Below are 27,079 nucleotides of genomic sequence, written 5' to 3'. Positions count from 1 at the left end.
TGTTCGTTTCACAGAGTACAACCTCTCTAAACTGTTTTTGCAACTGTATTTTCACAGTGTTCATTTCCCTGGCATCTGGAATGATTGAAGAGCCTTGCTCATCTGCAGCAAAAGCAATAATGTTTCTGCCAATACCTAAGAATGAAAGCTAAAACCCTATTCAAAATACATCTTGAATAAATGTTCAAAAACATATCCCTAGGGTGGTTTCCCGTGTTACTGGCAAATCTAGTTTGCGTGGGTCTGATAAAATGGTTTGAACTGCGGAAGTTTAATACTGCAAAGAATGTTTCATGATGCTAGGACATGCTGTATGACAAACTCAGAGCAACTCACCATGCTCCTACTTTACCAGTTCCTACTTTATCAGTTCTTGCCACTGAAAAAAAATCTAGTCAAATGTATGGAGCTGGACACCTGTTTTCTGCAGCTTTCTAGTGACTGGCATTTGTAACCAATTTCCAGACTTTGCCTCCAACATTTCCTGGAAATCCTGAGGATTTTTTTTAGCTTGCCTTTATTCCTAATATGAGATACAAGACTCCCAGAACTATTTTTCCTAAATGATCAAGATGGTGGTCAATGACTTTTACGTTGCTGAGGAGAGAAGCAAGGTGTATATTTTTACCAGTGAGGTCTATTAGGAAAAGAAAGATGTATCAGGGAAGTATTTTTATACCTTTCTCTCTTCTAAGCATGTCACTTCATGATTAGGTGACTTCCCAGAGATTCGGCTAAACACAGAGGTCAATGATGAGGTAAGTGGGTAAAGCTGTAGAAAACAGGAAAGCTTTTAATCAGCATGGAGTCATTAAAGCAAAGCAAAGCAAACCAAATGAGCAAAACTAGAGTAGTGCTCTTGTTTTAAATAAGTTTAAATAAGCTATGCTGAAAACTATCAGGTGAACAAGAGGAGTCTTGTCACAGATTCCCTTCCACAACCATCTCAGAAATTATCACTCCAGTAACACTGTGTGATATGTCAAGTCCTGCCCAGGAGGAAAGAGACTGAGCTGGTTATGAAAGACACCCCAGACTCTGGAGGCATTAAGATAGCAGGCAATTTAGATAAAGCGTCTATTTATTTTCTTCAAATAAGAATTCCCCAAAAAATGAGGAATTATATTGCACCGCATGCCATTTTAAGTTGCAACATTCATTCCATGCTCTTCTACTTATGAGAAGTACAGCTTTCAGAAGCAGAAAGCTTCCCAATATCCTACTGGTGCCTGCTGCTAGCAGTGTCAGAATCCCAGACTCCAAAAAGAAAACCTTTTCAGTTCCATTATTCTTTTGGCCATTGAAACATTTAACTAGTATTTCAGCTGAGCAATGGTCCGTTTAAAGGAGAGATCTGAGATCATGCTAGAAGACAAACCAATGATCATCAACACCTTGATTACAGTAGGCCTCATTTGGATACAGGAGGAACTCTGCATCATTTCAGGCAACAAAATGCTCCCTGATTCCTTCCAGGACAAAGAAACTGCAGACTTTTTTTTCTTTTCTTTTTTTTTTTTTTTTCTTCTGGAAACTCTTCAAAACCAATGCATGCTGAAAGCCAAGAAGCCTTTTTAAAGAAGTACTTCATGAAAGTATTTGCAAAATATTTGTGGATGAATGTATTTGCCCCTGGCTACAACATTCCAGGTTTCATCTGCAGAGCAAGGAACATGTTCATTTGGCCTATGGCTTTAAGTACAGCAACAAAACACTGAGGTAATTAATATTAGGGTTCCAGACTGCTAATTTTCCCTCTGTGATCTTCCTTCTTCTGGTCATATTTTCAAAGAAAAATTACAACTCTTACAAGCTATGTCCAGAAAAAAAACCCAGACAGAAACCACAAGTTCTGTCTGCTGATGTTAGTTACTAACATCTGCATAAAAGTTTACTATGGTGAGTACCTCAAACAGCTGCAGCCACTTCCAGGAAAGTAGCAGCCAAAAAGGCTATTACAACAGATGCCTTTCAAATCCCCCTGCAGAACATGATCCTTTCTGTGATAATATACACAGGTTTGTCTACATCTTGTACACATCACGTACCTACATTTGTCATGACTGCCTTATAGTAGCATATTTGGTGATTTTTTCCAAGCTTATTTTTTTAGAAATAGAGCCAATAAAAGGAACTGTAGGCATTTAAACTACATGGCAAAGAACTGTTTAATCTAAAGCATGGAAATAGTCCCAGAAGAAAAACAAACAAAACCAAACCAACACAGTGTTTCCTTTCCCTTATCCACTAGTAATCAAAGTTATGCAGCAACTTGTGTTCTTTCTCTGGCCTAAAGTTTTTGGTAGTCTCTACTGTCCAATTTCATAGGAGAGGCTGAGAGAATCTCATCACAGTGGCACTCCTTAGGAACACTAGCTGTTGCATCCTAGAAATAATGTCTACTGCTTCTTCAGGAAGCATTACAACCATCAATACCTATAGAGAGCTATCTTCTCAGGCTGATAGTTCTGCCCAGTTCTTACAAGACACACCTTTACTGCTAAATAAGAGTTTAAGCAGCAATCCCACGACTCATCCACAATATTTATGTGTTAGTTCATCTCCTGGCTCCTTTTTAGACTGCTTCAGGTAACTCTCTCCAAGACAAATTTTGTTCCAGAGGGATCTATCCCTCAGCTGCATAGCCATAAGCCAGTTTGTGCCATTTGGCTTTGAGGTCAGGCACTGGCTCATGGCTCCTCTTTAATTAGCAGCATAAACCTAGCTTCAAATAACCATATGTGGATGTCAAACCTCATTAGAGGATTTGTGGCTGTGAATCCCAAGTGAGCAGAGTAATTTCTGTTGCAGACTTAATTCCAGCACCTACAGTCTAGGAAAGGGGAAGGATTCATTTAGCCTTTTTTTTATTAGTTAGCCCCAATGGGAGCACTCCTCTGGGGTATTTCTGTCTCCCTTAGCAATTAGGATGCTTCCTTATTTTACTTACTTCCCTCCTAGGGGAATGGGAACATCAAAGGTAGGCCTTGCACTTTGTACCATGCAGGCACCCACCTCCACAATCAGATCCACCTCTACACTCCTTCATGGAGTGTTTTAGTTGTATGGGTTTTCACCAGGCTTAGACTTGATCTATGCTCATGCAGTCTCTGCTGATGCAAATTTAGATGAAGACCAGAAGTTTCCTGGTTGGAACAGCTTAGAAGTGGTTAAGAGTCCAGGCAGGACAGCAGTTCACATGCTAGGGAAAAAAGCATGTCACAGGATTTTAAAACATCAAATAACAGCATCATATTCATTTTCCTTTACTGTTTTCATGTCATCATAGATGCTGTCACTCTAGCTCTTTCTTCCACTTTTAACACCAGCTCAGGGATAATCACAGCTGTGTGGTCACTGACTTGCACAGTTCCTTGATCTCAGAAGTAGTACTTCAAGAGCAGCTTCTGTGGTAAATAAATAATATTAAAAAAAATAGATGACAGAGACATTTTCCTTTCAAGTCCATAAAATCTAAGCCATTTCTGAACTGCTCTATAAAAGTACACACAGTTTTCTTTTGTTTGGTATTATGTTGCTTTTTTCCTTGCTTTTCAGACTCTTAAGCTCTTCAAGGCAGGGACTTGTTCTTGATTTGAATTAGTTTTACCTCCTTACCAGTGCCACATGCATAGCAGCTGAACAACAGGCCTGATTCTCCAGTAACATTTCACTGTACATCAGAAAACAGAAAGGTACTTTTGTTTACAGTCCTTGGAAGACCATACACAAAAATATTGAAATGTTTGGTTTGTGATAGAAAGAAAAAACCAATAGATAACATCAGAACATTAAGTGTCCTAGCCCAAATGTTCTGGCTCACTAGTACACTTATGAACCACCTTAATATAATGTAATACAATAATAAATACAAATAAACCACAACTCTCTCAGTTTTCTACCATCCTCTCTCCTTCCCTCAATCTTGACAGCTGGCACATTATGCAAGTGGACACTAAAGGACATTAATTTTCCTCTGCTACCTGAACTGTGGTCATATCTATATGATCTTGTCTCTGGAACATCCCAGGGAAATCCACTGTTCTTCAGAATAAGAATCAGAATGTGTGAGATAATGATGAGACATATAGTACCACTTATAGTGCTTTTAAGGTCTCTAGAGATCTTTTAAGATAGCTCTGTTTACAGCTCAAAGGAAACAGCACAGGGCCAAGAAACTGGCTCCCAGTTTTTTCTATTAGATTTTAAAATAACAAAATGGAAAAGCTAAGCCAGCCCAAAATATGGCTTGTGAGGAAAAAGAATAGCAAGTTCCTGCCCTATTCATACTTGTTTTCACTGTTCAGGGAGTAGGGATAGGGAAAATTTTCACTTTTCTACCTCTACAAAACTACTCGGGCAGCTATGAACTTGCTACAGAATGTCAAAAAGCTTTTCTTTTTTTTTTTTTTTTTTTCTCAGAAACATGCATTTAACCCAACAACATAAACCCATGAAGGTCCTGGAAAGGGGAGAGAACAAACAGGGGAGTTGGTTTAAACGTCCTTTCTTACGCTGGAATTTGAAGATAGTGAGGAAAATGAAGACTGTTGGTGTACATGACAGAGCAGTACCTGCTAAGAAGCCTCCTTGTCTTCAAATTAATACTATTCCTAGCAATTAGCTTCGTTTCTGATTCTCTTTCTCACCTTCCCTTCCACTTCCATTTGTCCTGCTTATTCCACGACATAAAGGCACAAAATGCTTATCAGCCTACAGAATGAAGAACAAAACTTAAAACGCTGTGCAGTTATTTCCTTACAGACACCCGAACTTTGCTCCAGAGCCTTTGCTCATTAACTAACTGCATTGATAACACAAAATAATCCCATCTCCACTGCATACATCCATACAGGAATTTGTTTTCGAATTTGAATATGAAAGTTCTATTATTCCATTGCTGTTCTTCATTGCCCTACAGTTGTCACCTGTGTTAATTAGCATCAGAAATTATTTCTCTCATTGTAGTTTCTGTAAGACCTAACCAATACCTATGCTGTGCTAGGATGAGTACAAGGTAAATTCTTTAAAGCAAGGACTATTTAAGCAGAGATTCAGTTAGGAAAGAACATAAATTTTACCAGCCCTACAGAAGATGTTTGGGGAGGACAACTCAGCTTTTCTGATTTCTAGTTTACTGTCCTATTTGCTCCTGTCTCCAAATCGGTTCTGCAATTCTCTTACAGCTGGAAGTATTTTATTCATACAACAAGGTGGACAAACAGAGCTCAGGCAATGCCCTCACATGGACTGCCAGCTGCTTTGGACAGGAAGTTTTTTGTTTTATTGCATAAAGTTCATCTTGTTTCCAGCCCACAGTCACAACTAGAGCACAAACATTTAATCCTGTTACTCGAGTGTGGGCACGTCAGGCAGGTTTTCTGGTGGTTTTCATAAAATATGTTCATTTTCACTGTTTTGTGATTTTATCAGTAGGCTAGCATGAGAGTTTTTCCCATGTCTTTTTTTTTTTTTTTTTCTCCCATAGGAAAGGGGAAAAAAACCCAAACTATTTCACAACAAACTTATCTGCTCAGTGGAACTAAAGAAAAGTTTCAAAACGAAGGGCGAAAGAGCAGTTTACTGCTTCACAAAGAATGAAAGGACTATACACCAGACATTCTTTATAAGGTGTCTTTGAGGAGATGACCTGCTTTTACGTAAACTGCCTTTCATCTTAGCATATATTGTTCAGAGTGAGGATATAAAGTAGACAGGATATTGAGTGAGGCTACAAAATGATGCAGAAGGAAACAAAACTCTTTTCAGCAGTTTATGTTCCGAACCACTGCTGAAATGCTCCAAGATTTCCACATCTCCATTTCTTTCTTGGAAGTACACTTCTGCTTCTGTAAACCCGACATGCACCTGTGACTTACATTTCAAAACAAGACATGAATTTCTTAGGCAAACTGTTGGTTTAGTTTATATGGAGGCAGTGAGCCTGCTCTTAGGAATACTGCAAAGACTTCCCATAACGGAGTCCTCCAAGTGCCCCTTGGGTGTAGTTTTTGCTGTGCTGTGTTATATAGTTAACTGGAACTTTTATGAATACCTGAGACTTTTTAATGAGTATTGGCATTTGCACTCAATTCTGTATAAAGCAATTGATTGCCAGGGAAAACTATTATTCTGATTGTCTGGAGTAGCTTGTCAAATACATAGCACTTTTCTTTCTGTTTCCTTTGGACAACAAATCATCCACAATACAATATAAAATATTGTTTTTAACAGAATGTTCTGTGCACTGAGTTTGGAATTCTGCAAAAATCCAAAAATTCTCTATCCAGACAGTGAATTTTATTCCAAGCCATTATCATTCAATGCCATCGTGTACAAACTGTTTTTCTAAAATATACTCTAAGATAGAAGCCTAATCCCTGGAACCATTTAAATTCAGGTCAGATGGGGCTTCCCCTTCCCTGGAACCATTTAAGATCAGGTTGGACAGGTCTGTGAGCAACTTGATCTAGTTGAAATAGTCCCTGCTCACTGCCAGGGGCTTGGACTAGATGACCTTTAAAGGTCTCCACCAGCCCCAAACATTCTGTGATTCTATATCACCCCATGAAAATACAATAATGAAACCTCATTTTACATGGGGTGAGAGAGTATCAGGAAGAAAAAAAATTGTTCAGCATTTCACATTGATTGAAAAGATCAGGTGCTTAGTGTGTTCCTCTTTTGGAGGCAGAAGTAGGTTGCTTAATGTATGCTCTGATCCTATGAACAGCAACACCATTTTGTCTGATGCTTTTTTTCCTTCTCTCCCATGCAGAAAAATCCTTCCTGCTGTCTATGTAATCAGAGTTTTATAATTCAGTGCAGTCAGTGACTACCTAGAAAAACATGGATTAAATAAAACCAAATTTTTTATTATTTGGCTTTAAAAATATCACTTTTTTCCTAAATTGATTTTTCTTCTTCTTGAACTTTTACTTCAATTATTTACATTTTATAGGAACTGGATGGGATATTAGCAGCAGTACATAAATAAAGTTGACTATACCCTGATGCTTACGTTGGAATACGTCAGTTTTAGAACCTGTGTAAGTCTCCTAAAGAGGTCAATAGCCACTAAAGATTTTACTGAAAATGAATCTAACACATTTTCATTGGCCAAGTGAAATTCATAATCAGAAAGTAAAAAAAGAACACCTATCAAGGGTATCAAAAAATGAACTTATGAGAAGCTCTTTTAGGGAGAGCTGAAAAGCAAAGTGGTAGAAACAAACAGGTATCTTTTCTATTTTCTATTATTGCAAAAGAATGGTTCTAATTAGTCCAGTTTATGTGTACTGTAGTTGTCATTCACATCATGTTTTCTGCTGCTTCTACTATTGAAAATTCAGTCTTGGATACAGAGAGTATACCTTGTTTAGTAACATCTGTGTGCAGACTGCAAAGTATGAAGGTTGGCTGGATTGCTAGAGCTCAGTTTGGGAATTTTGCCGCAGGCTCATTCCTTCTATAGGTCTGGCCGCAAGGACAAAGGGATAATATTTTCTTTTTCTAGGGGAACAACAGAAATCTCAGGGGTAAGGAGTAAGTGAATAAATCAGAAACAAAGAAGAAATACTGTTTTCATTCTTTTAACTCAAAAGATAATCACAATAGAAAAACATAATAGTAAATGCATGAGCACAAAGGAAGAGCTCTACATAGTACGAAGATCGTGTCTGAAAAGGCAGAACACTATATTTTGGCTATGCTTACAGAACAAAAGCAACGTGTCTGAGTATGATCATCTAGTCAGACTCTGCACTAGTAATTTTTTACAGAATCATAAAAGAGTTTAGGTTGGAAAAGACCTTTAAGATCATCAAGTCCAACCATTAACCTCGCACTGCCAAGTCCACCACTAAATCATGACCCTAAGCACCACATCTACATGTCTTAAATATCTCCACGAATGGTAACCTCACCACTTCCCTGGGCAGCCTGTTGCAGTGCTTGACAACCCTTTCTGTGAAGACATGTTTCCTAATGTCCAGCCTAAACCTCCCCTGGTATAACTTGGGGCGGTTTCCTCTCATCTTATCACTTGTTACTAGAGAGAAGAGACCGACACTTGCCTCTCTACAACTTCCTTGCAGGTAGCTGTAGAGAGCAGCAAGGTCTCCTCTCAGCCTCTTTTTTTCCAGACTAAATAGCCTCAGCTCCCTCATCCGCTCCCCTTTTAAGCACTGCACCTTAGCAAAGGACAGGTCAGCTCTCTGGTAGGTCCCTCAGCAGAGGGCAGCATCTGAGTATGGGCTCCTGGGAAGCAACGGGACTGCTGCAGGGCAGCAGCCACATCTACTCTGGGCATAGGAACCACAAGGTTCATTTCTGCCCAGCCACAGGAACAACTGACATGGTTTGATCAGTTTCAGATGCCCAACCCTTGTATACGTAGAGGGCTGAATTCAGTAGTGCATCACCACATTGCTAATGAGTGATTGCAGTGATGCAGTTGCATTCATTTTGTGTTGGCCACATTTTTCTTCAAGTAAGAGTCACTTTATGGTCTGTGATTGTTACCTATTGTCTATCTACCTATACTTTCATACAATTGTTGATAGCTGCATTTGGGAATTGTGCACATCTTTTGACTGTGTTAGATACCAACCTTCCCTACACTTCTAAAAAGTCAAGATAGATTGCCAAAAGAAGACATAAACTTTTAAAGCATTTCTCTACAGAAAGTGTCAAGTTTGACTGCTGTTCATTGTCCAAACTTCTTAACATGATTTAGAGAGCCCAGTCTATATGTCTATCAACTTTTCACATGAACCAGTGGAAAACAAGACGACCAGTTGCTTTTGTATGTATGTATGTATCTATGCCTGCTATCATTGCATACTTTGATCAAGGTAACACATCAATAAAAAAATGTGCTTAGCACTTCCTTAAAAGAAAAAAAAAAGAATGCACTGTTCATCTTCCTAGATCTAGGCCCTTGCCACTGTACCTACCAATCTCAGAAAAAATATTAAATTACCTTCTCAACTATCTCATTTATTTGTAGTCATAGACATCACTGCACTAGTCCAGCTTCTTTTAATGAGGAATAAAAGGTACTAAAGTCAGGTTCACACTCCAAAAGGCAAAACTAGGCACTATAATGCTCACAGTGCAAGATGAGATAGCCACAAACATGGGCCCCTACCTGAATGTCTGAGGATGGACTTCCCCTGGTAAAGTAAAAAAAGCATTAATTCTGACACAGAACCCACATAGCAGTATTCAGCAAATTCTATGCTCAGAGTACCCTGTCCTGTCATTTACTATGGCCAGATTATTAAAACCTTCCACGTAGCATGGAAATTGGCACGTATTTACACACAGTCTCAGACTGGGGAGTCACACGAGCTGGTCATGACCAAAAAGTGCTGGGTTCTGCAAAAAAATATGACATTTCAAACATGTACAGAGCTTCTGTTCAGAAAATAGCTATGATAGATTTCATACCAGGACTTCTGACCTTCCTCCTCTCTCCATTGCCCTGAATAGATGCTTAAAATACGCCATGGCAACAAGTGCTGTGCTGGTACATGATCTGCTTGGTATTTATTCCCAAGCCTTCAGCAATGCAGTGAAAAATATGTCATAAGGATTATGCCAAAATTAGCATTTAGGCACCAAAGGATGCCTGGTACCTATTTGTTTGTTTGTTTGTTTATGGGCAAGGGCTTTGTAATGTCCAAACCACCTAAACTACATAAGAGGAATGAAGTTTCAAGAATGAATATAATCTCTCCCTTCCTTCCTTCCATGAGATGCTCTGTACAAAGTGTTGTTGAACTGCACATATATAATCTCTTGCGCCTCTTTAGGCCAAAGCAAACCACTTGAATTTCACTTGGAAATAATGGACAGCTTGGTCAGATCAGGGAGCAATCAGGTGTGATATGGCTGAGGGATCACCAGCTCTGGCATTAATTACCACCCGCTCAGGCCTACTAGCATCTCCTCATGCCTTAAGCTTCCCTTCCACTAAGTTTCCTTCCATTAAGTGTAACTGCTTACCTTGCCAGGTAATCTCCCAATGATGGAGACCAAAGATACACAGGCTCCCTGGGCTGGTGAGCCAGCAGAACAGCAGCTGAGTAGGATCTGCAGGTGGATGGACAGGAACTGCACCAGCAGCCACTGACAGAAGTCTAAGAAAGCTGGGAATCTGGGGAGAGCAAGAGTTGGAAGCGTAGACAAAATGAAAAAGATGGCTGAGCAGATGGGCTTCATGGGGTATTGCAAAAAAAAAAAAAAAAAAAAAAAAAGTGACTTGGATTGGCTTGGAACAAGAAAATTAAACCAGACCAGACATGACATAGCCTTTTCACAACAGTGACAGGGAAAGTCCTCTGGGTTTAGTCATTTCATTTCTCTTTTTATCCAGAATTTCTGAATTGGTTACATCATGCCTGAAGAAACACCAAAAATCTGTTCTTAAGCAAGAGTGTTATTCCCCAATTCCTTCTCATTATGAAGCCTTACCCATCATTCACAGTGGATGTTTAAATACTCTTTTCCATGTGAAGATTCTGATTTTTAGTATTTGTGGTAGCACAGAGGCATTGTAATGTTTGGCCTGAGATCCTACTGGGATTTGTCCTGTATAAACACAAAGGAAAAAAGACAGGAGTCCATGTCTCCAATGAACTGTGATTTAGGTATAGCAAATAACAGCAATCAGAGAAAAAAAATAAACGATGAGGCAACATTCATTAATGGGCTCAAGTACAGTTGGAAGACACTGTCTGTTTAACTGTAGTCCTGCTTTTAGTGGTACTGCACCAAAGGAAAAACCTTTAAGGACTTGAGGGTGAATAAATATTGAGTCCCTTATGTTTATGGGGGATTCCCCTAGTGAAGGACAACATGGAAGGGAGCTAGGAGATGATTTCCTTGCAGCAGGCATAGTATAGGTTGGCATCACAGACCTAGAGAGTGGAATCCACTTCAACACTGAATGAGAGGGATGGGATTGTGTCTGTAGTTTAACAACTCTTTAAATGTATTCCTCAGAGAGGAGGGTATCAGTAGCAGTACACAAGAAGTGGTCAAAGCACTGACATGGGCAAAGCAAGTAGACAGGAATAGTTTGGACAGATCTCACATGCTGAAGAGACTACAAGGCTAAAGATGACTTCAGGTGGGGACATCATGGATGAATGCACTATCAGTAGGGATGAAATGTGTATCTTCAATTTATTATGTAAAGTTTGCAGGACTTAACCAGAGGATTAGGTTGTAGAAAAGCCAGACTGCCCAAGTTATAGGGCTGAATGACTGCAGAGGGTTTATCCCCAGAGAAAAAATAAAAGGGGAGGGGAAAAAACCTTAGGGAAAAAGGTTGGGGGTCATGACTCTGCCCTCAGCTCAAGAGCTGAGCCCAAGTCTACAGTTCAGACAGAAGCAGGTAGGTAATTTTTGGGATATAGCAACAAGGACACAGGCGTGGGCTTTGCGCTCATGGACCAAAAGCGAAAAATCAGGATGGGGGGAGAGAGTTCACAAATGCTCCCTTACACTTAGAAATGAAACTTTGGTTGTGAAAGCTAAGTTTGAGTCTTTATTTTTAGAGATAACTGCATGACCTTGCTGTTTCCCATTGCCCTGGAGGAGATTCTGCTTTTCACAAAACTGAGCATAACAGGAGTGGTTTTGTGTTGCATGTTCCACACATTTTGCTCCCAGTAGTATCTGGCTCGTTGATGCTAATCTCAAGGGAGACAGTCAGCTTCCCCAGCTACAGACAAACAGCAGCTGTACCACAGCCCATGGCTGAAACATGTGATGCGGTTTCTTTGAGTGCAGGGAAGAGATGAAGCTGCTCACACCTTGGGTTTCCTCCTAAAGCATGATGACATTTAAAACAGTAAAGCTATAAGGTTACCAAATCCTGACATGACAAAAGAATGCATTCCAAGGTAACAGACAACTACAAAGAAAACCAACTGCATCTTCTCTGAGAGCTCATTATACCCAAAGTGCTTGACTCTCAATTCACAATATATCTTCTAGTGAGACTTTTAAAAATCCAAATCACAAACAGTTGGACACCTTCTTTAACATGTTGTCATCATACACAACAGAGTGAAGAAGCATAGGCATGGGGTTCCAACCAAGAACCTGGAAAACGAGTTCTCGCTATCAAAAAGAAAACATTTTCAAAGTATATACTGCCCTCCTGTGTACAACTCAGTATTACCTCTTATCAAAAAAACTCAGTCATGTGAGGCTGTGGAGTCCCAGATAAAAGAGGAAGAGGGATAAAATCTGGGCAACTCATAAAGAGAGTGCAGAGCCAGCTCAGGTCAGGGCTGGTGTGGCCAGCAATGAGCAGAAGCTCATCAGTCCTGCTGGTCTCCAGCCATCTTTTCTGAAAAGGATCACGCTCGTTCCCCAGCACCAGAAGCCAGGAGAGGTTATTAATTTGGGAAGTCCTGCAGCCCTCCTTGTCACAGACAAATAGCAAAGCACCCCTCAAGCTGGCACTGCACCGCCTGCCTCAATCAGCCTGTGAGATAAACCATTCAAGACAAGAGAGGCTGTCCACAAATGACTTACTGCTTTAATCAGCAGTAATTTGCTCCAGTTGAACTTTTTAATGAAGATCACTTTGGCACACTCTGCTGAAATACTCACCTGTGCAGAGGTAATTTCCTTGCTGGAATATCTCGATACCCTCTTCCAACGGTTCTGTTTTTTTGGGTTTTGTTTTGTTTTTTTTTTCAAAAATGGATTTTCACTGGATTTAAAATAACTAAATTGTGAAAAATAAAATTGTTTCTTTCTGTTAAACAATATTAAGCTGTGCAGAGATATTACTGCATTACTACAATTCACTTCTCAGTGTAATGAAGGTTTTACACAGCACTAACTGCTTTTCCTTTTATTTTAGCTTGCCCTTTTAAGAAAAGCAGGTCCACCAACAAATTCAGTCATGGTGAAAGACTCACTTGGTACACAACCTCCACTTTCTACTGCAAGTCACATTTGCACTTGCAGAATCTGAACAATAAATTGAAAAAAAAACAACTTAAGATCATAGTAAGATTGGTTTAAAAAGTAATACCTGTTTTCTAAGCACACTAAGATCTCATAACAAATTTTAATTAAAAAAACCCAACAGATAAACTTAAGTTACTATTTGTAAAAATCCAGCATAATCTAAATGCTAAATAATAAAACCTCAGGAGATTAAGCAGATGTAAGTTGCTAAATTCTGACAAGTTTTTCATGGCACACTCCAGAAAAGCTTTATTGCTGAAATAGATTCTTTATTTCCGAAACATTCCAAAACAGCAGTATACACACTTGTAATCAAATATTAAGTCATATGCCATTATAAGAAAGCATTGATTAGTGCAATTGGATTTTGTAAAAGATCTATCAAAAAGATTTATTCGCATTAAAACTCATTTTTCCCTAAGCAACTGTTAATAAAACATTACAATTTTTTCCCCCCTTTGTAATAAAGTACTGAAAACCAACTGGACTTTTAGAGATCACTGTATCCTTCTAAGTGCAATGTGACTTATGCCGTCATTTAAAATACAAAACACTGTGACAATAAATTAACAATTGAACAAATGGTGAAAGACTTAACAAAACCACACCCACCCAGCTGGATGGCAATTTCCAGTGAATGCTACTTTTTTTGTGTGCTTCTGCAACCCAAACATACTGCTTTGTATTGCCAATGGTACGATTTTGTAAGACATGTTCCTAGCGCTTAAAAAGTACATTACCCCAAAAATATTATTTATGGCACAGAAAAGTTAAATTATCTCTCTGCTGTTCAAGGTTCAAGCCAGTTTAAATGAACTGAAGTATACAAAATAAAAATGTACTGGAAACACTAGAAAAAAATCCAAGCACATACTTAAGTCCCCGCCCCCCAAATTCCAAGTAAATGCATTATGTCTTTACACTGAATAAATTATCTTAGAATTTCAGTATGGCAAAGCTGCCTGAAAAGCATTATCTCCAAGTTTTTCCCAAGGAAATATTCTGGTACTTTGCACATATGTAACTCTCTCCAGTTCCAAATGCCAACACTGCCATTGTTAGTCTGATAACTATGCAGCTGTTCAGGTAACTGATTAAGTGCAATATTTAGTATTTGAGAAGATGCTCTTTTTTTTTAAATGACATTGCATTTTGGATGGGTACATATTAAAATCCCAGGGGAAATAATACTGCATGACCCTCCTTTCCCAAATCATTGTTACCCAGCCAGCTGGGTAATGAAATCCACATTATTTCTTTTCCATTGTTGATGGGCATCCCTCATCAATAGCAGCCATCTCTCCAGTTCCCATCCCGCATCGTGCTGAGTGACGAAAGCGGCTTTGGAGGCTGAAGAAAACTGTATGAAAAGAATGACAAAAAAAAAGACAAAGGAAGTCATATTTCTTTTAAAAAAGCAAGGTAACAAACATCATTTACTTCTGCAGTGACACTGGCTTTGTGGCTTGCTTGGAAACATCACTAGCTTATTTCCGGTTCCATGCTAATGCAAAGCTAAAGACCTATGGTGAAATCAAGGCCATCTCTAATGAAAACTCATTACTGTTACAGGTCCTAACAGGGTAAAATGCTGACAAGGAGAAAAGTAATTAATCTTTAGCCAAGTTGGTTATCTTGGCTACTGTAATTTTATTTTACAAATTATCAAATGCTCTCCCCCTCCTGGGCTTGATCCCATCCTGTAAATACAGAAGTTCCCTAAAGCGGGCCTTATATGAAGTGTCTAACAACCTTGTTTAAGTATTTACAATACCAATAACTTGGCCACCTAACAGTCTGGCCATAAGTATGAAGACACAGCTTTGCTCTGGAAATCACTTCTCCCTGACCACCTGATTGATTTAAAAAAAAACAAACATACAAACCAAACCAAACACAAGACCTTTCCTACTTTTAACCAAGCTATGACTAAAATCACTTTAATTTTTAGTACACTAACAGAAGCTGGACTCTTAAACTTATAACCAGAAATAACCATTCCTTGGAAATTATCACAGTGACAAAGATGAACAGTGAGCAAATCTAAGCTGATGGCTGACTTCTTTCTAAGAAAATTCCATATGAACTGAAACTGCCCTACTTTCCAAACTAATAAATGAAATGAAACGAGAGTCTTAAAGAACAGTAGGCTGAGCTCCAATCTGCTTTTGGAGTCCTATAAACTTGCCATTCCCATGGTGCAAAGACCATCTATATTCAAGGATCTCTGGTCTGGCTTTACAGCAACATATGAGGCTGCTAACGAACATTTACAGGTGGACTACAAATAACCTTGCGACTGATTTGAATCAGCTTCTAATAAAAACAGTGTTGAGATTATAGTATCTCACCCTCTCACTAAAACTTAATTTTATTTTTCTTAAATATTGTCTGTTGTATGAAAAGTTATGAAATAGTGAAGGACAGGTCTTCACGCCCCATAAAGTCCCTTTCTTTCTCCCATGTTGCCATGAAAGATTTAAGAGCTTTGGAGAAGAACACGAAGTTGAAGAAAGGAAAAAGAAAAGAAAGAAAACCCTCTACTATAAAGATCTCTTAACAGAGAGAGTTCCAACAGAGAGTAAAGGAGGCTACAATAGAAATCTCACAGTACAGTCTTCATCAAAGAAGAAACCTGACAGCTTTATATCAAAGCTTCACCACAGTTGGTCAAAATGTGTTGTCAGTCACATTGGTCTAATCCCTAAGTAACTCAACCAAAGAGAGAATGTGAGCAATTGAGCGTATTCTGGATCTGGCAAGTACCTAGTGAAAAGCATAAAAATTGTGGGAGCTAAACAGTGACAGTTCACCCAGCAGATAACCAAGTGGTCACTCAGCAGGCCCTCAGAAGAGAAGGGATGTATGGCGATGGGAAGAAATAGTTGGAAAAGCTGACAGAAGTTGATACAAGTCTCTCTTGGAGAAACTTCACCACCTATTAATCACAGAACATACAGCTAAATAGTTGAACTCCCAGCTGTGATAAGGTGATTAAAACACTTTATTTCCTCAAGCTTATTTTATTGATTGTCCTAAAAAAAAAATAATAAAAAAATAAAATCATTTGGGGATTAAATCCTCTTGGAATTTCCCTATTACCTCGCAGCTGGAGTTGAACAGATGCAGGTTCAACTCAAGACCATACTATCCAGGATGTTACCTTCCCCACAATGCTGTAATGTCACAAGTTGCATTTTACAGTCTACTGGTTTTTACAACAGAAATGCAGCTCTTTCTATTTAGGTACTCTAAAATGTGCTCATCCTGTAAGCTTGAAACAGCAGCTGGCACAAGTCTGGAAGAATGTAAGCCACATATGCCAACAATGTAAGATTTCCATATTTTTTTTTACTTCTTATTGATACATGGTGATCCATTCTTATTTATATGTGATTACCTTCTATCAATTTGGTTAGACATTAGGAAGAAATTCTTTCCTGTTAGGGTGGTGAGACACTGAAACAGGTTGCCCAGGGAGGTTGTGGATGCCCCCTCCTGGAGGTGTGCAAGGCCAGGTTGGACAGGGCTTTGTGCAACCTGGTCTAGTGAAAGGTGCCCCTGCCCTTGCATGGGGATTTGAACTAGATTATTTTCTAGGTCACTTCCAACCCAAACCATTCTATGATTCTATGATTATCAGAGCTTACTATAAACTACCAGCAGGCATTGTCCATCACAGTTTCTGGGGAGAAATCTTTACCCAAACAGTGACTCAGCACTGGGGAGCTAGAAATCGCTCTCTTTTATGGTCCAGCTTCATATTCAGGAGAAAAGAACAAAACCAAACCCAAAATATAAGTGAAAGCCATCCACAAAGGAGATGCCTGTTTAACTCTTACCTTCGAACTGGCTGTGCAATTTTACTTCTGGGGATGCCACTCCCATTGATGGCCAGCGATGGTCTTGGAAGAGCACTGCGCCCTACTATCCCTTGACTGGCAGGCTTGTTTGGCATTGGGATCCCAGTGTTAGAATATAGCTGCAAGTTGTTGGACACTGGAATACTGCTGCTGCTGCTACTACTACTACTACTACTACTGCTACCTTGTACGGTTGGGCTTACGTAGGCAGTAGCTTTGAGAGGCTGTCTGACAGACACTGGAAAATGTCCCACACTGTGAACTCTGTGTTGAAGCTGTCCTGGTGATGGAACTGCAAAGAGCAGAAATAACAAGGTCAGTACACAACAGAAGAGGCCAGGCAGTAACACTCATTTCTAGAGAGATCTGAATAGGGTTAAACACATAATTATGAAAATTACTTGCTAATTATAAAATGCTGGAAAAGCCCTTGAATCCAATACTGTATCCAGCAACATCACACTGAACTACAATACCAAGTTGCATACTCATCCTCAACAAAAATACCAGACCATATTCATCCTTCTTTCTCACCTCAAAGAGGTTTCATTAACCATTACAAGCAAACTAATTCTACCTACGCAATTAAAGCTTGAAGCAGGAGAAATTTCTGAAACTATAAATTAGTTACTGTTAGATCATTTATATTTTTGTAAGGTTGCTTGTGATAACCACGTTGTTTAAGAAACATTGCTTTAAAGCATTATAAATCTTCTCAGAAGTCTAAGCTTTATGTATAAAAACAACAAAAAGCCTATTAAAAGGTCTCAAATATACCCACGTATTCCAAGGCTGATGCTATGTAAACTATCATTTAAAATCAATGCTTCAGGTTCCAGAAGCTTTAGATAGATTTTCAACACAATCCTGCCCTCTGGTGTACATCAGACACGGATCAGCTTCAGAGTCCACATATCCAAACCAAACTGTCAAAAGCCTGAAGCACAAAGTAACATACTGCACACAGGCCAACTCTTTTTCAAGTCTTTGAAAAAGGACAACTTAAATCCACCGAAAGACACAGGAGAAAATAGAGATATGTCATTCAATTAAACAATGCTGGCAATATATTGCTATGGAAATCTTATTACAACAGTTCGATAACAAATAAATAGTTATTATTAGGTGATACTAAACAAACAAAAAATCGAAGCATTTATTTTAATATTTAAGTATAAAGTTTAAATTATTTAAATTAATTTAAATTAAAATTTAAGCAATTTAACAAGACACCTACAGGAAAAATGTTCTGCCTCTCTCCTTCCAAAACCTCACAGGACATGGGAGGCCTAAGTTCAATCCTTTGTCCTGTCTGTGTCAAATGAAACCCACTTTTTCAATTTCTTTCAGAGTACCTCAATCACTATGCTAGAAAACATGGGTTTGGATCTTCATCTATCTCATTCACATTCTACATTAATAATTCAACATCAACTGGATCAATACTTCTTCCACCTCCCCATCAAGAAGTCACCTAAACTAAACTAATTACAGCATCATTTTAATTCCCCCACTCAAGAAGTATATTATGCTGGAAGATATAACCCTCTTTTTACCACTTTTGCTCATAAAGTGGCTCAGCTTCAGTAGGAGAGAGGTCATGCATTTTAGGCTAGTATTTACACAGTGTACTGTAAAACCAGCACTGTATAAATTATCAAGAAAAGCAGTTTTCCATTCTAGTAGCAAAACTAAAAAATGTAAGCTTATGTGAATTAACTGCATTATTGGTGCTTCTAAAGTACTGCTACTACTTATAATTTTATAGTTGGTGTAAAATGAATGGGAAAGAAAAAAAATATAGGAGGTGATGAAACTCTCTACAATGCATCAGATCAGCAGAATTTGCTTTCTGAAATAGAAACACTCAAAATCCTTAGCTGTATTACAAGCCGGTGCAAAAGTAACACAGTCTGCTTTTAATTTTTCATCAGGCAGAGGATCAGTGACTGGTTCCTGTATTTTCCAACTCTACTGATTCCTGGCACACAATCAAAGAACATGGGTACTTACTACACGACTGCATCCTTGCAATCCCATTGCTTGCCCCATGCAAATTGGAGTCAAAGCTCTGACTGTTCCTCACAGTGACTGGTGAACTAGCAAAGCCACCATTGCTGGTAATGGTGGGGGTACTTGGCATCCGAGCAAGGTTAGGCATGCTTCTGCGAAGCTTATCTGAAGCAGAAAAAGACAACAGCCAGAGTCATGTCAGAATTTCCAACCAACACAAGCAGCCTCTGCATAATTTCCATAGAAAATCAAAATTAAAACAAACTTCTTCCACACAAAGAAAGGTTTTGCGCTGCAGGAAGATTATGAACATGTTGTTGACAGGCTACTAACTGAATCATTCCAACTACTCCAACAGCACAATTATTCACAAATCATTTTAAAGATACCAATAGACAGCACATTTCTGGAATCACAAGGATTTAAACACCAAAGTGTCATAACATGGATGAGTTTCCTGTAAATGCATTAAGTAGGTCAGATGAATCATGCCCTAAATGTGCCTGTTTCTTTGCAGTGAATACAAAGCAACGTTGCAGTGACGAAGTCTGACACCGCCATCTACACTGGGGATGTCTAAAGACAGGTGAGATTAATTAATCCAAAGTGACTAAAGTCCGGCTTTCAGGCACCAGTAAGATGCCAAAAAATTCCATTCAGTACCTAACCTTATAAGCATGTTAAATTTCTGCAGGTGGCCATGCACAAAACCTGGTAACTCTTGATACTGTTCAGACCCACTTGTGGTGCTTGATTTGGCAGGCATTTTCAGAGCAGGCCTGCAGGGCCTCTCACAAAAAGGAAGCAGTAAATATCCCACATGTTTTGGGGCAGGTGTCTAAGAGGTTTGAAGATGTCTGCAATCCCAATTATGCACGTTGATTTGGAAAGAGAAGAATCACAGAGTGGTTGGGGTTGGAAGGGACCTCTGAAGATAATCTAGTCCAACCCCTCTGCTAGAGCAGGATCACCTACAGTAGATCACACAGGAACACATTCAGGTGGGTTTTGAAAGTCTTCAGAGGAGAGTCCACAACCTTTCTGGGCAGCCTGTCCCAGTGTTCAGTCACCCTCACAGTGAAAAAGTTTTTCCTTATGTTTAGTTTGAACCTCCTGTGCTCTAGTTGTGCCCAATACACCTTGTCCTGTCATTGGACACTGCTGAAAAGAGTCTGGAGCCATCCTCCTGACGCCCACCCTTTAGATGTTTGTAAGCATTGATGAGATTCCCCCCTCAGTCTCCTCCAAGCTACACAGACCCAGCTCTCTCAGCCTTTCCTCTTAGTGCAGAGGCTCCATTCCTCTAATCATCTTAGGGCCTTGCACTGGACTCTTTCTAGAAGCAAAAAACCAAGTCTTACATCTCAAAAAAACTTCCCAACCACAACAGCATTAGGTAATCTAAGGTGAAGCTCTTTTGGTCTCTTCTGGCTGTAGGGTCAAAGGCAGATGACCCAATTCTGTATCATCAGAGAGACCGGTGGGAGCAGAAAGGCACACACTGAATGATCTGGTTTAACTTGCTTGCCCTATGAGGTGACAGACTTCAGTAAAGCACCACTGTGGGGAAAGAACAGTCATTTGTTGTCACTGACAACAGCACTAATGCTGGCCTCTTGCCCAGGTTCAGAAGCACAGTGTGCCCATTTCTCCTTGTCCTGCGGTCAGCATGGAGGCCACCAGCTCCTGCCAGTGCCACAGGTTCCAGCGCCTGGCAGACTTCTGCCTCCAGCTCTTACACTACAGCAGAAAGCAGGGCTATAATTGTCTTCTAACAGGCAGCTACAGCTGCACTCTCCAACAGCAAACCAGGCATTTCAAGATTGATGTTTTGAATTTAAGCACAGGAATGACACATCACATATGGCTTGCAATTGGTTATAGGGTGACCACTTAGCTCACACAAGGCAAGTTCAGTCAACAGAAACAATGAATTGACTTAGAAGCCTCTGTTTATTAGTCCACATAAATATGGAACCTATTTAGCACCATCATGACCTCCTCTAATCCTTAAAGCTGCTAACAACTGATGAGTAATAAGAAATGACAGTACAGTTCTATCTATACAAGTACAGTTCTATCTGTACAAGGCATTAATAGTCATTAACAGTAACTTCAATATATGCAATATCTATGTAACTCCAGCAAACTGAGTCACAGCAAGGCTACAACTCCAGCTTTTTTTTTTTTTTTTTTTTAATGATTGGTCCTCATGGTAAGAACGGGTGCAGAATCCTGCAAACAGTCAAAACCATCCTTGCTTTGGTCCAGCATTTCTAATATCCTCATGTCCTGAGTTCCAATTACTTGTGCCTACCCGTCCTTGACTCTGTATCTACCATGCCCACTAGTCCTGTAATGATCATGACACCTCTTCCTCCATCTCAACTAAGGTGAACTTTCAGTTACCACAGATGGTCTGACATAGAAAACTATTGCTGTAGAGGGAATAGTTTAAATATTTCCATGAATTAAATACACAACATTTTCACATTTCTGAAATCAAACAGTAGGTCTGGAAGGTAAGACAGTACAGTGCAGGAAAAGAAAATGCAACGTTTGAGATCTTGGAAACTAGATTACATCCAAATCCTCATAAAGAACCAGTTTAAGGGTAATCCTTCATCCAAGAGTTAAGAGGTGGTGTGCTTCTGTAACTCATCACTGACATCAAACCTGTCAATGTTACAGCAATGAACATCAGCAAAATGACTACCACTGTGCTTCAATCAGGTGGTTAAGTATTGATATCACTGACATAACAATGACAAAACAGTTATCAGGCTTCCAAACTGTCCTGGGGATGCTAACAATGGCATCCATATAGTTACTATATGTCCCTGTTTCTGAAATACTCGTGATTTTGCAAACTGGAAAGGGACCAGTCTTCCTGTGATGCAAGCCTTCTTGGCCCAGAAAATTGATGAATGTGGGATGTCCGTAGCTACTATTAATTTTGGAGCTCTGGCCCTACCCTTTAATATCCTCAGTTCTGAAATCCTATGTTAACATTACAGCACTTGGCAAAAAAGCTCTATGGAGCAGGAAGGTGGAAGGGAAGATGGCACTCAGGGACTGCATCAGCCACCACAGGCACGATCTGCGCCTTGAACTGTCCAGTGGATGCAGCTACAATAGCAGGAAAAGCAGGTACAGAAGGAGCTTGGATTTCATCCATCTCATAAGTGGCCACGTCTTTTTCTCCTGTTCGTCAGTCCCATCTGTTCCAGCAGCCTGATTTGCTGCTGATTCATCCAGTCCTCAGGCGGCAGATTCCTGCTGCACCTGCAAATTCTCATTCATCCAGCATGTCTGTTACTTTTTGCTGGGTCCCTCTGTCTGCTGAGATAAATGGCCCTGAAAAGCAATGAAGTAGCGGGTCAGTTTTGTGATTGGCGAAAACCCAGAAACGTTTGTCTTGGTGGCATTTTGCAGCTTTCATCTCCTTGGATGATGCATCTCCTCTTCATCTCTTTCTTAAGTTTGTTCTGTCACTTGTTCCCCTCCTAAGAACAGTGGCAAGAATAGTACAGAGCTTTCATTTGTGAATGCTGGCTCTTGTGAGCTTGATATACAGAAGTAGAAGATGGAAGTTATGTGACTTCAATATTATTTCAGGTCGCTGAGACATAACTACATACAAACTTGCTGGAAATATATGAGAAGAAAACAAAGATATTTTCCCAAGCCATTAGTAGAAAACCTTCCCTTTCTAGAGCTCTTTGGTCTCCTAAGACTAATGAGAAAATTAACGAAGAGAAAGAGCAAAGGAGTAGAGCTGAGATGTATTCTCAGGTGAGAAGTAATATGCCCAAATAGGCCTATTTATGATAAATGCAGGAATTGACTACAGTTTCTGCTACCTCTTCTTCAGTGGCAAACTTAAAAAGCCACCCGTTGTTTCCAGTTCATTCTGTCAGCAAGATGTGGAAATTAACACCAGCAAGGAACTCCAAAGGACCTGCAGTTTCTACAGCAGCCAACGTTATTGTGACCGATTACTGAGTCTCAACTATAATCAAGGCTAAAACAAACATGACATTTTAGTAGGATGCAGCCATATAAAGCATCACAGATGCATCTTCACCTCTCCCAGTCTTCTTAGAGATGTAATATCATTACCTACAGACATGGTATTACTGAGATATCTGGAAGTGTGAAGAACATGCAAGGTTAGGTTAATCAGTTCCTGGGTATTACCACTTTCTCAGAATAGTTCATGCATATACCCATGTGCTTGCCACTTCATGAGTGTTCTTTAGGTGGCATAGGTTGCTCGTTTCACGTATCTGCAGCAGAATGATACACCAAAAATTGCCTACTGTATGTTTAGGCTTTTTCCCCTATGTGGCATCCCTACTGAACTGCCTGTTGCCTACAGAACAAGAAACAATGGGAAGTGTGAAATACAGGGTCTTTTACCCTCAGCTGAAAATGTCTACCCCACAGCACAGATCATATTCACTACTGGTGAGAAACACATCAAAAAGCAGGCAAAAGCATTCCTTATTTGTCAAACATTCCACAAAATTTCAGTAAAGACAGCAGTTTGCCTTTTCCCCAGCTGCTGCAGTTCTCATTTTTTCCAGGAAGTTCTCCTCAGATGCTATTTCTTCTCTGAAGTCAGACTGGAATGGGTGGTCCAGCTTTTTTCTGGCATGACACCAGAACAAGCAGCACCTGTCTTCTGTCCTCAGCACTGCTGGTGGCCATCCCTGTTCCACTGCTTTTTTTAACTTTCCTGACCTAATACTAACACCAGCCAAAGATTAATGTCCATGTAGCACGCAAAGAGACCTTGCCCTCAGAGTAAAGCTGCTTCACAAGAGATGTGTTCTTGGTGAGCTGCCAGACCAGGAGTTTTGCAGCAGTTCTTGTTAAGTATCAACTTCTCCCTGCCAAGATAACCTCACGCAGTGAGGCTCTCCTTTAGGTTGACTGTAATGTGGTGAAGTATCTTAAAACACATGTATTCATTCATTGCTAAGAGGTGGCAATGTTTTATTTGAACAAAATGACTCACAAGCTTGGCCAAAAGTGCACTATTGTTAAGGAATGAGATACAATTAATCATAATGATTAGTGTCTCAGATAAATCAGTATCACTGTTTAACCTAAGCTAGTAGTTTCTTATACATATTTAAATCTTTCACACAAACTCTGCAAATTCAGATCTGCCTTATCTGTACTCTATGCACAAGTTGGGGAAAACCCATAAGTAAAAAAAAATAAAAATTACAATCTGAGCTTTTCTATTTTAAATATTATGTTCTATATTACGTAGATATTCAGAGTTTGTTCTGAAATCCTTACCAAACTTGTCAACTCACAAGTTCACCTTAAAGGGATTGATTTCTCTTCCTCATCTTTGAAGACGTGAGTTAAGTATATGTATTACATTTTTTTATGGTTATAACATTTATGACAACTCACAGCATTTAGTTGCAGGTCTGTGGGATTGTCAGTTGATGCAACAGGGACATCAGTGTGCAAGAATACAAACACAGATTAAGAACTAAACCCAAGCCTTTCAGTTAAGAGAGAAACGTCATTCTTCTTAATTGTCAATAGCTACATTTTACTGATGTTGAACACTTTCATTTTATTTAGTATTATTCTTTCATCTCACTCTGGCTTCACAGGCATGTGTCTCCCTCCACACACAGTTACAGAAAATTAAAGATTTTTACATTATCCTTCTATGACTTCTCCCCACTATTCTCAATATCTCTTCATAGGTGACTTAAGATTTTTTCCTCCTTTTCTTTAATAAAACGTCTGCAGCAATCTCCTACAGAGAATTCTCCCTTCATTACTGAACAAGAGAGGTCATAAGCAGAAAAACTCTCTAAGTCAATTAATCAAATCAATATTAGTCTATGCTGCACTGACAGCTAAACACTAACCTACTGCCCCTGAAATGGTGCTGTTATGTACGTGCCTTGAGTTTACTTCAAAAAAAACACAAACACCACCCCCACCATTTGCAGATTTCCAAATGAGGCAAAGGTGTTTCAACAGCCAATGATGATCACAATATTTTGCCTGAAAAAAGCTAGAGCCAAGCATAGGCAATAAGGTAACTCAAAAATATTAACTTCTAGAAAATAAAAGCAACATTTTAAAAATGAATGGTATTTGTGGCCTCCTTATGAAGGGATCAACCTAGCTCACAAGTTAAAAATCAACATGAAAAGGTAGTGGAAAATAGAAATTAAATTTAGCCAGATGGCATGTACTGCTACTCAATATATTTTACATCTGTCCCCTCTTTCTACATTATAATACGTTTCTTCTTTGCTGGAATAATTTCCAATTTTCCAAAGTTTCCAATTTTCAGGCATTATACCAAGGGGGACATTAAAATGCACATGAAATAAGGGGTGCCAGGATAAAAGTTCATAAGTAATCTTAGTTAAGGACCCTAAAATTAGGCCTGAACACAAAAAGATCAATTCCATTTTCAGTATCTTGTCTATCCTGGAATTTGACTACTCTGGATCTGTTCACAGTTCCATTACTTCTGGTTTCAGAAAGTGAGAAATAATAAAGCGCATAAAATTTAGCATCTATTAAAAATGAACAAAGGGATCAAATAGAAATTAAAAATATTTGAAAAAGGTTAAAATGAGATTACTTGTAGTAAATCAACAAAACACGTACAGTTATGGATAACACGATGCAGCAAACAGCTTGTATCTAGGAAATATGGTGATATTTCTTATATTAACATGATAAAATAGAAAATATTCTTAATATTAATAGAATGAGCAAAGTTTAAGTTACTAACCATTAACGTCTCCAAATTAGAGGAAGGGGAGAGAGTATATAAACATACATCTTTCCACTGCCAACGTATTTAAAGCTTAGTTAAATTATAAAACACAAAATAACTAGATGGACTCACTTCAGCTAATTACAACAGCTACTTAAAAGCTATTCACCTCTCTCAGATCTTCTTTAAATGATCTATTTCTGATCCACTAGCCAATAACAAAATCTCTAAAAAAAACCCAGAAAAATTACACAGATGGAATTCTTCTGACTTAACTCATCATTACGAACAATTCAGCTGATTTAGGGAGGGGGTGTAATTAAATAAGGAAACAAAACAACTTGAATATTTCATGCAAAGCTTTTCTATTACTGCATTCTTGCCAGCACTGGAAAAAAAAAACTTACTGGAAAGCAAATACAACATACACACACTACAGGTGATGGCTGCAAAAAGTTATTTAAGAGCTAACAGGTACACCTACAGCCTATGCTACAAATGGCCCCAAATATACCTTCAACTCATTATATGTCACATCATACTTATATACATTTGGACACATGATTTACCACATCTGTGATTTACCAGAAGCCTTTCAGTCCAGCAAGCTGCTGGAGACTGGCAGAAAAATGGGACTGCTACCATTCACACAATATACTGGTGGCATTAAGGTCAGAGAAAGAACCTGGATCTGAGAGTGGGGGCTACATGGTGTGGTATTTTAAAACAGATGTATGGAATTGTATTTCAAAATAGATGTACAGCAATTTAAAACAGGGCAAGAGTGCCAAAATCACACCAAGGTGCAGCATTTTGCTCAAATAAATCGGCAAGAACAACGTGTAAGTTCAAAATTATGGATTCAAACACAGCTGGAAAAAAAATCTATGAGAGCGCTCTCACCACAAGCACAGGCAGGAGATTACCAGGGCACCAGAAACACCAAACAATCTTTATGCCACCTAAAATACAATCCTGTGGATGGAGAACAAGCAAACCACTGGCTATAGTGAGAGATTAGACACCTACTGCACGAGTTAGTGCCTATGTACAGATACTTCCTGCTATTTCATAGACCCTGGGTTGTCCAAGGCATCTAAACAGCACTGACACATCGTGACGGTGAAGCCAAGCAGGGGGCATCAGAGTACTTCATACAGCACTAAATGTTTGTATATGAGCAGCTGAACTCTGCCCTTCATACACATGTGGGCATCACTGTCTCAACATCTAAATGTAGGCACTTCACATCAGGCAACCAATATCATACTCTTAAAATAATTATTCAAGTTTTCCAAGTTTATCACACCTTCAGTATATTTGTTCCAGTACAAACAGTTAGAGTAAGGATCTCAACTAGCATACCATACCAAACAAACTTCACTGAAAGCAGGCAGGCTAACATCCTTCATACCATTTGTTCTTAAAG

The 27,079-nt window shown here is 39.2% G+C and overlaps 1 protein-coding gene across 2 annotated transcripts in view; it reads right to left on the bottom strand.

Moving 5' to 3' along the window:
- Positions 1-13,247: 13,247 nt before the first annotated feature.
- The window catches only part of SLAIN1 (SLAIN motif family member 1), a 47,135-nt gene continuing 33,303 nt past the window's right edge, over positions 13,248-27,079 (bottom strand). For both annotated transcript variants that reach the window (XM_051608402.1, XM_051608403.1), the window contains 3 exons: positions 18,876-19,040; positions 16,842-17,154; positions 13,248-14,359 (listed from right to left, as the gene is read on the bottom strand). In XM_051608402.1, the coding sequence (XP_051464362.1) occupies positions 14,284-14,359; positions 16,842-17,154; positions 18,876-19,040 (554 nt within the window). In that variant the 3' untranslated portion in view covers positions 13,248-14,283. The remainder of the gene's footprint in view (positions 14,360-16,841; positions 17,155-18,875; positions 19,041-27,079) is intronic.

This window comes from Apus apus, chromosome 1 (assembly GCF_020740795.1).
Source record: "Apus apus isolate bApuApu2 chromosome 1, bApuApu2.pri.cur, whole genome shotgun sequence".
In the NCBI taxonomy this organism is placed as follows: domain Eukaryota; kingdom Metazoa; phylum Chordata; class Aves; order Apodiformes; family Apodidae; genus Apus; species Apus apus.
This window is presented reverse-complemented; position numbering and strand designations above follow the sequence as displayed.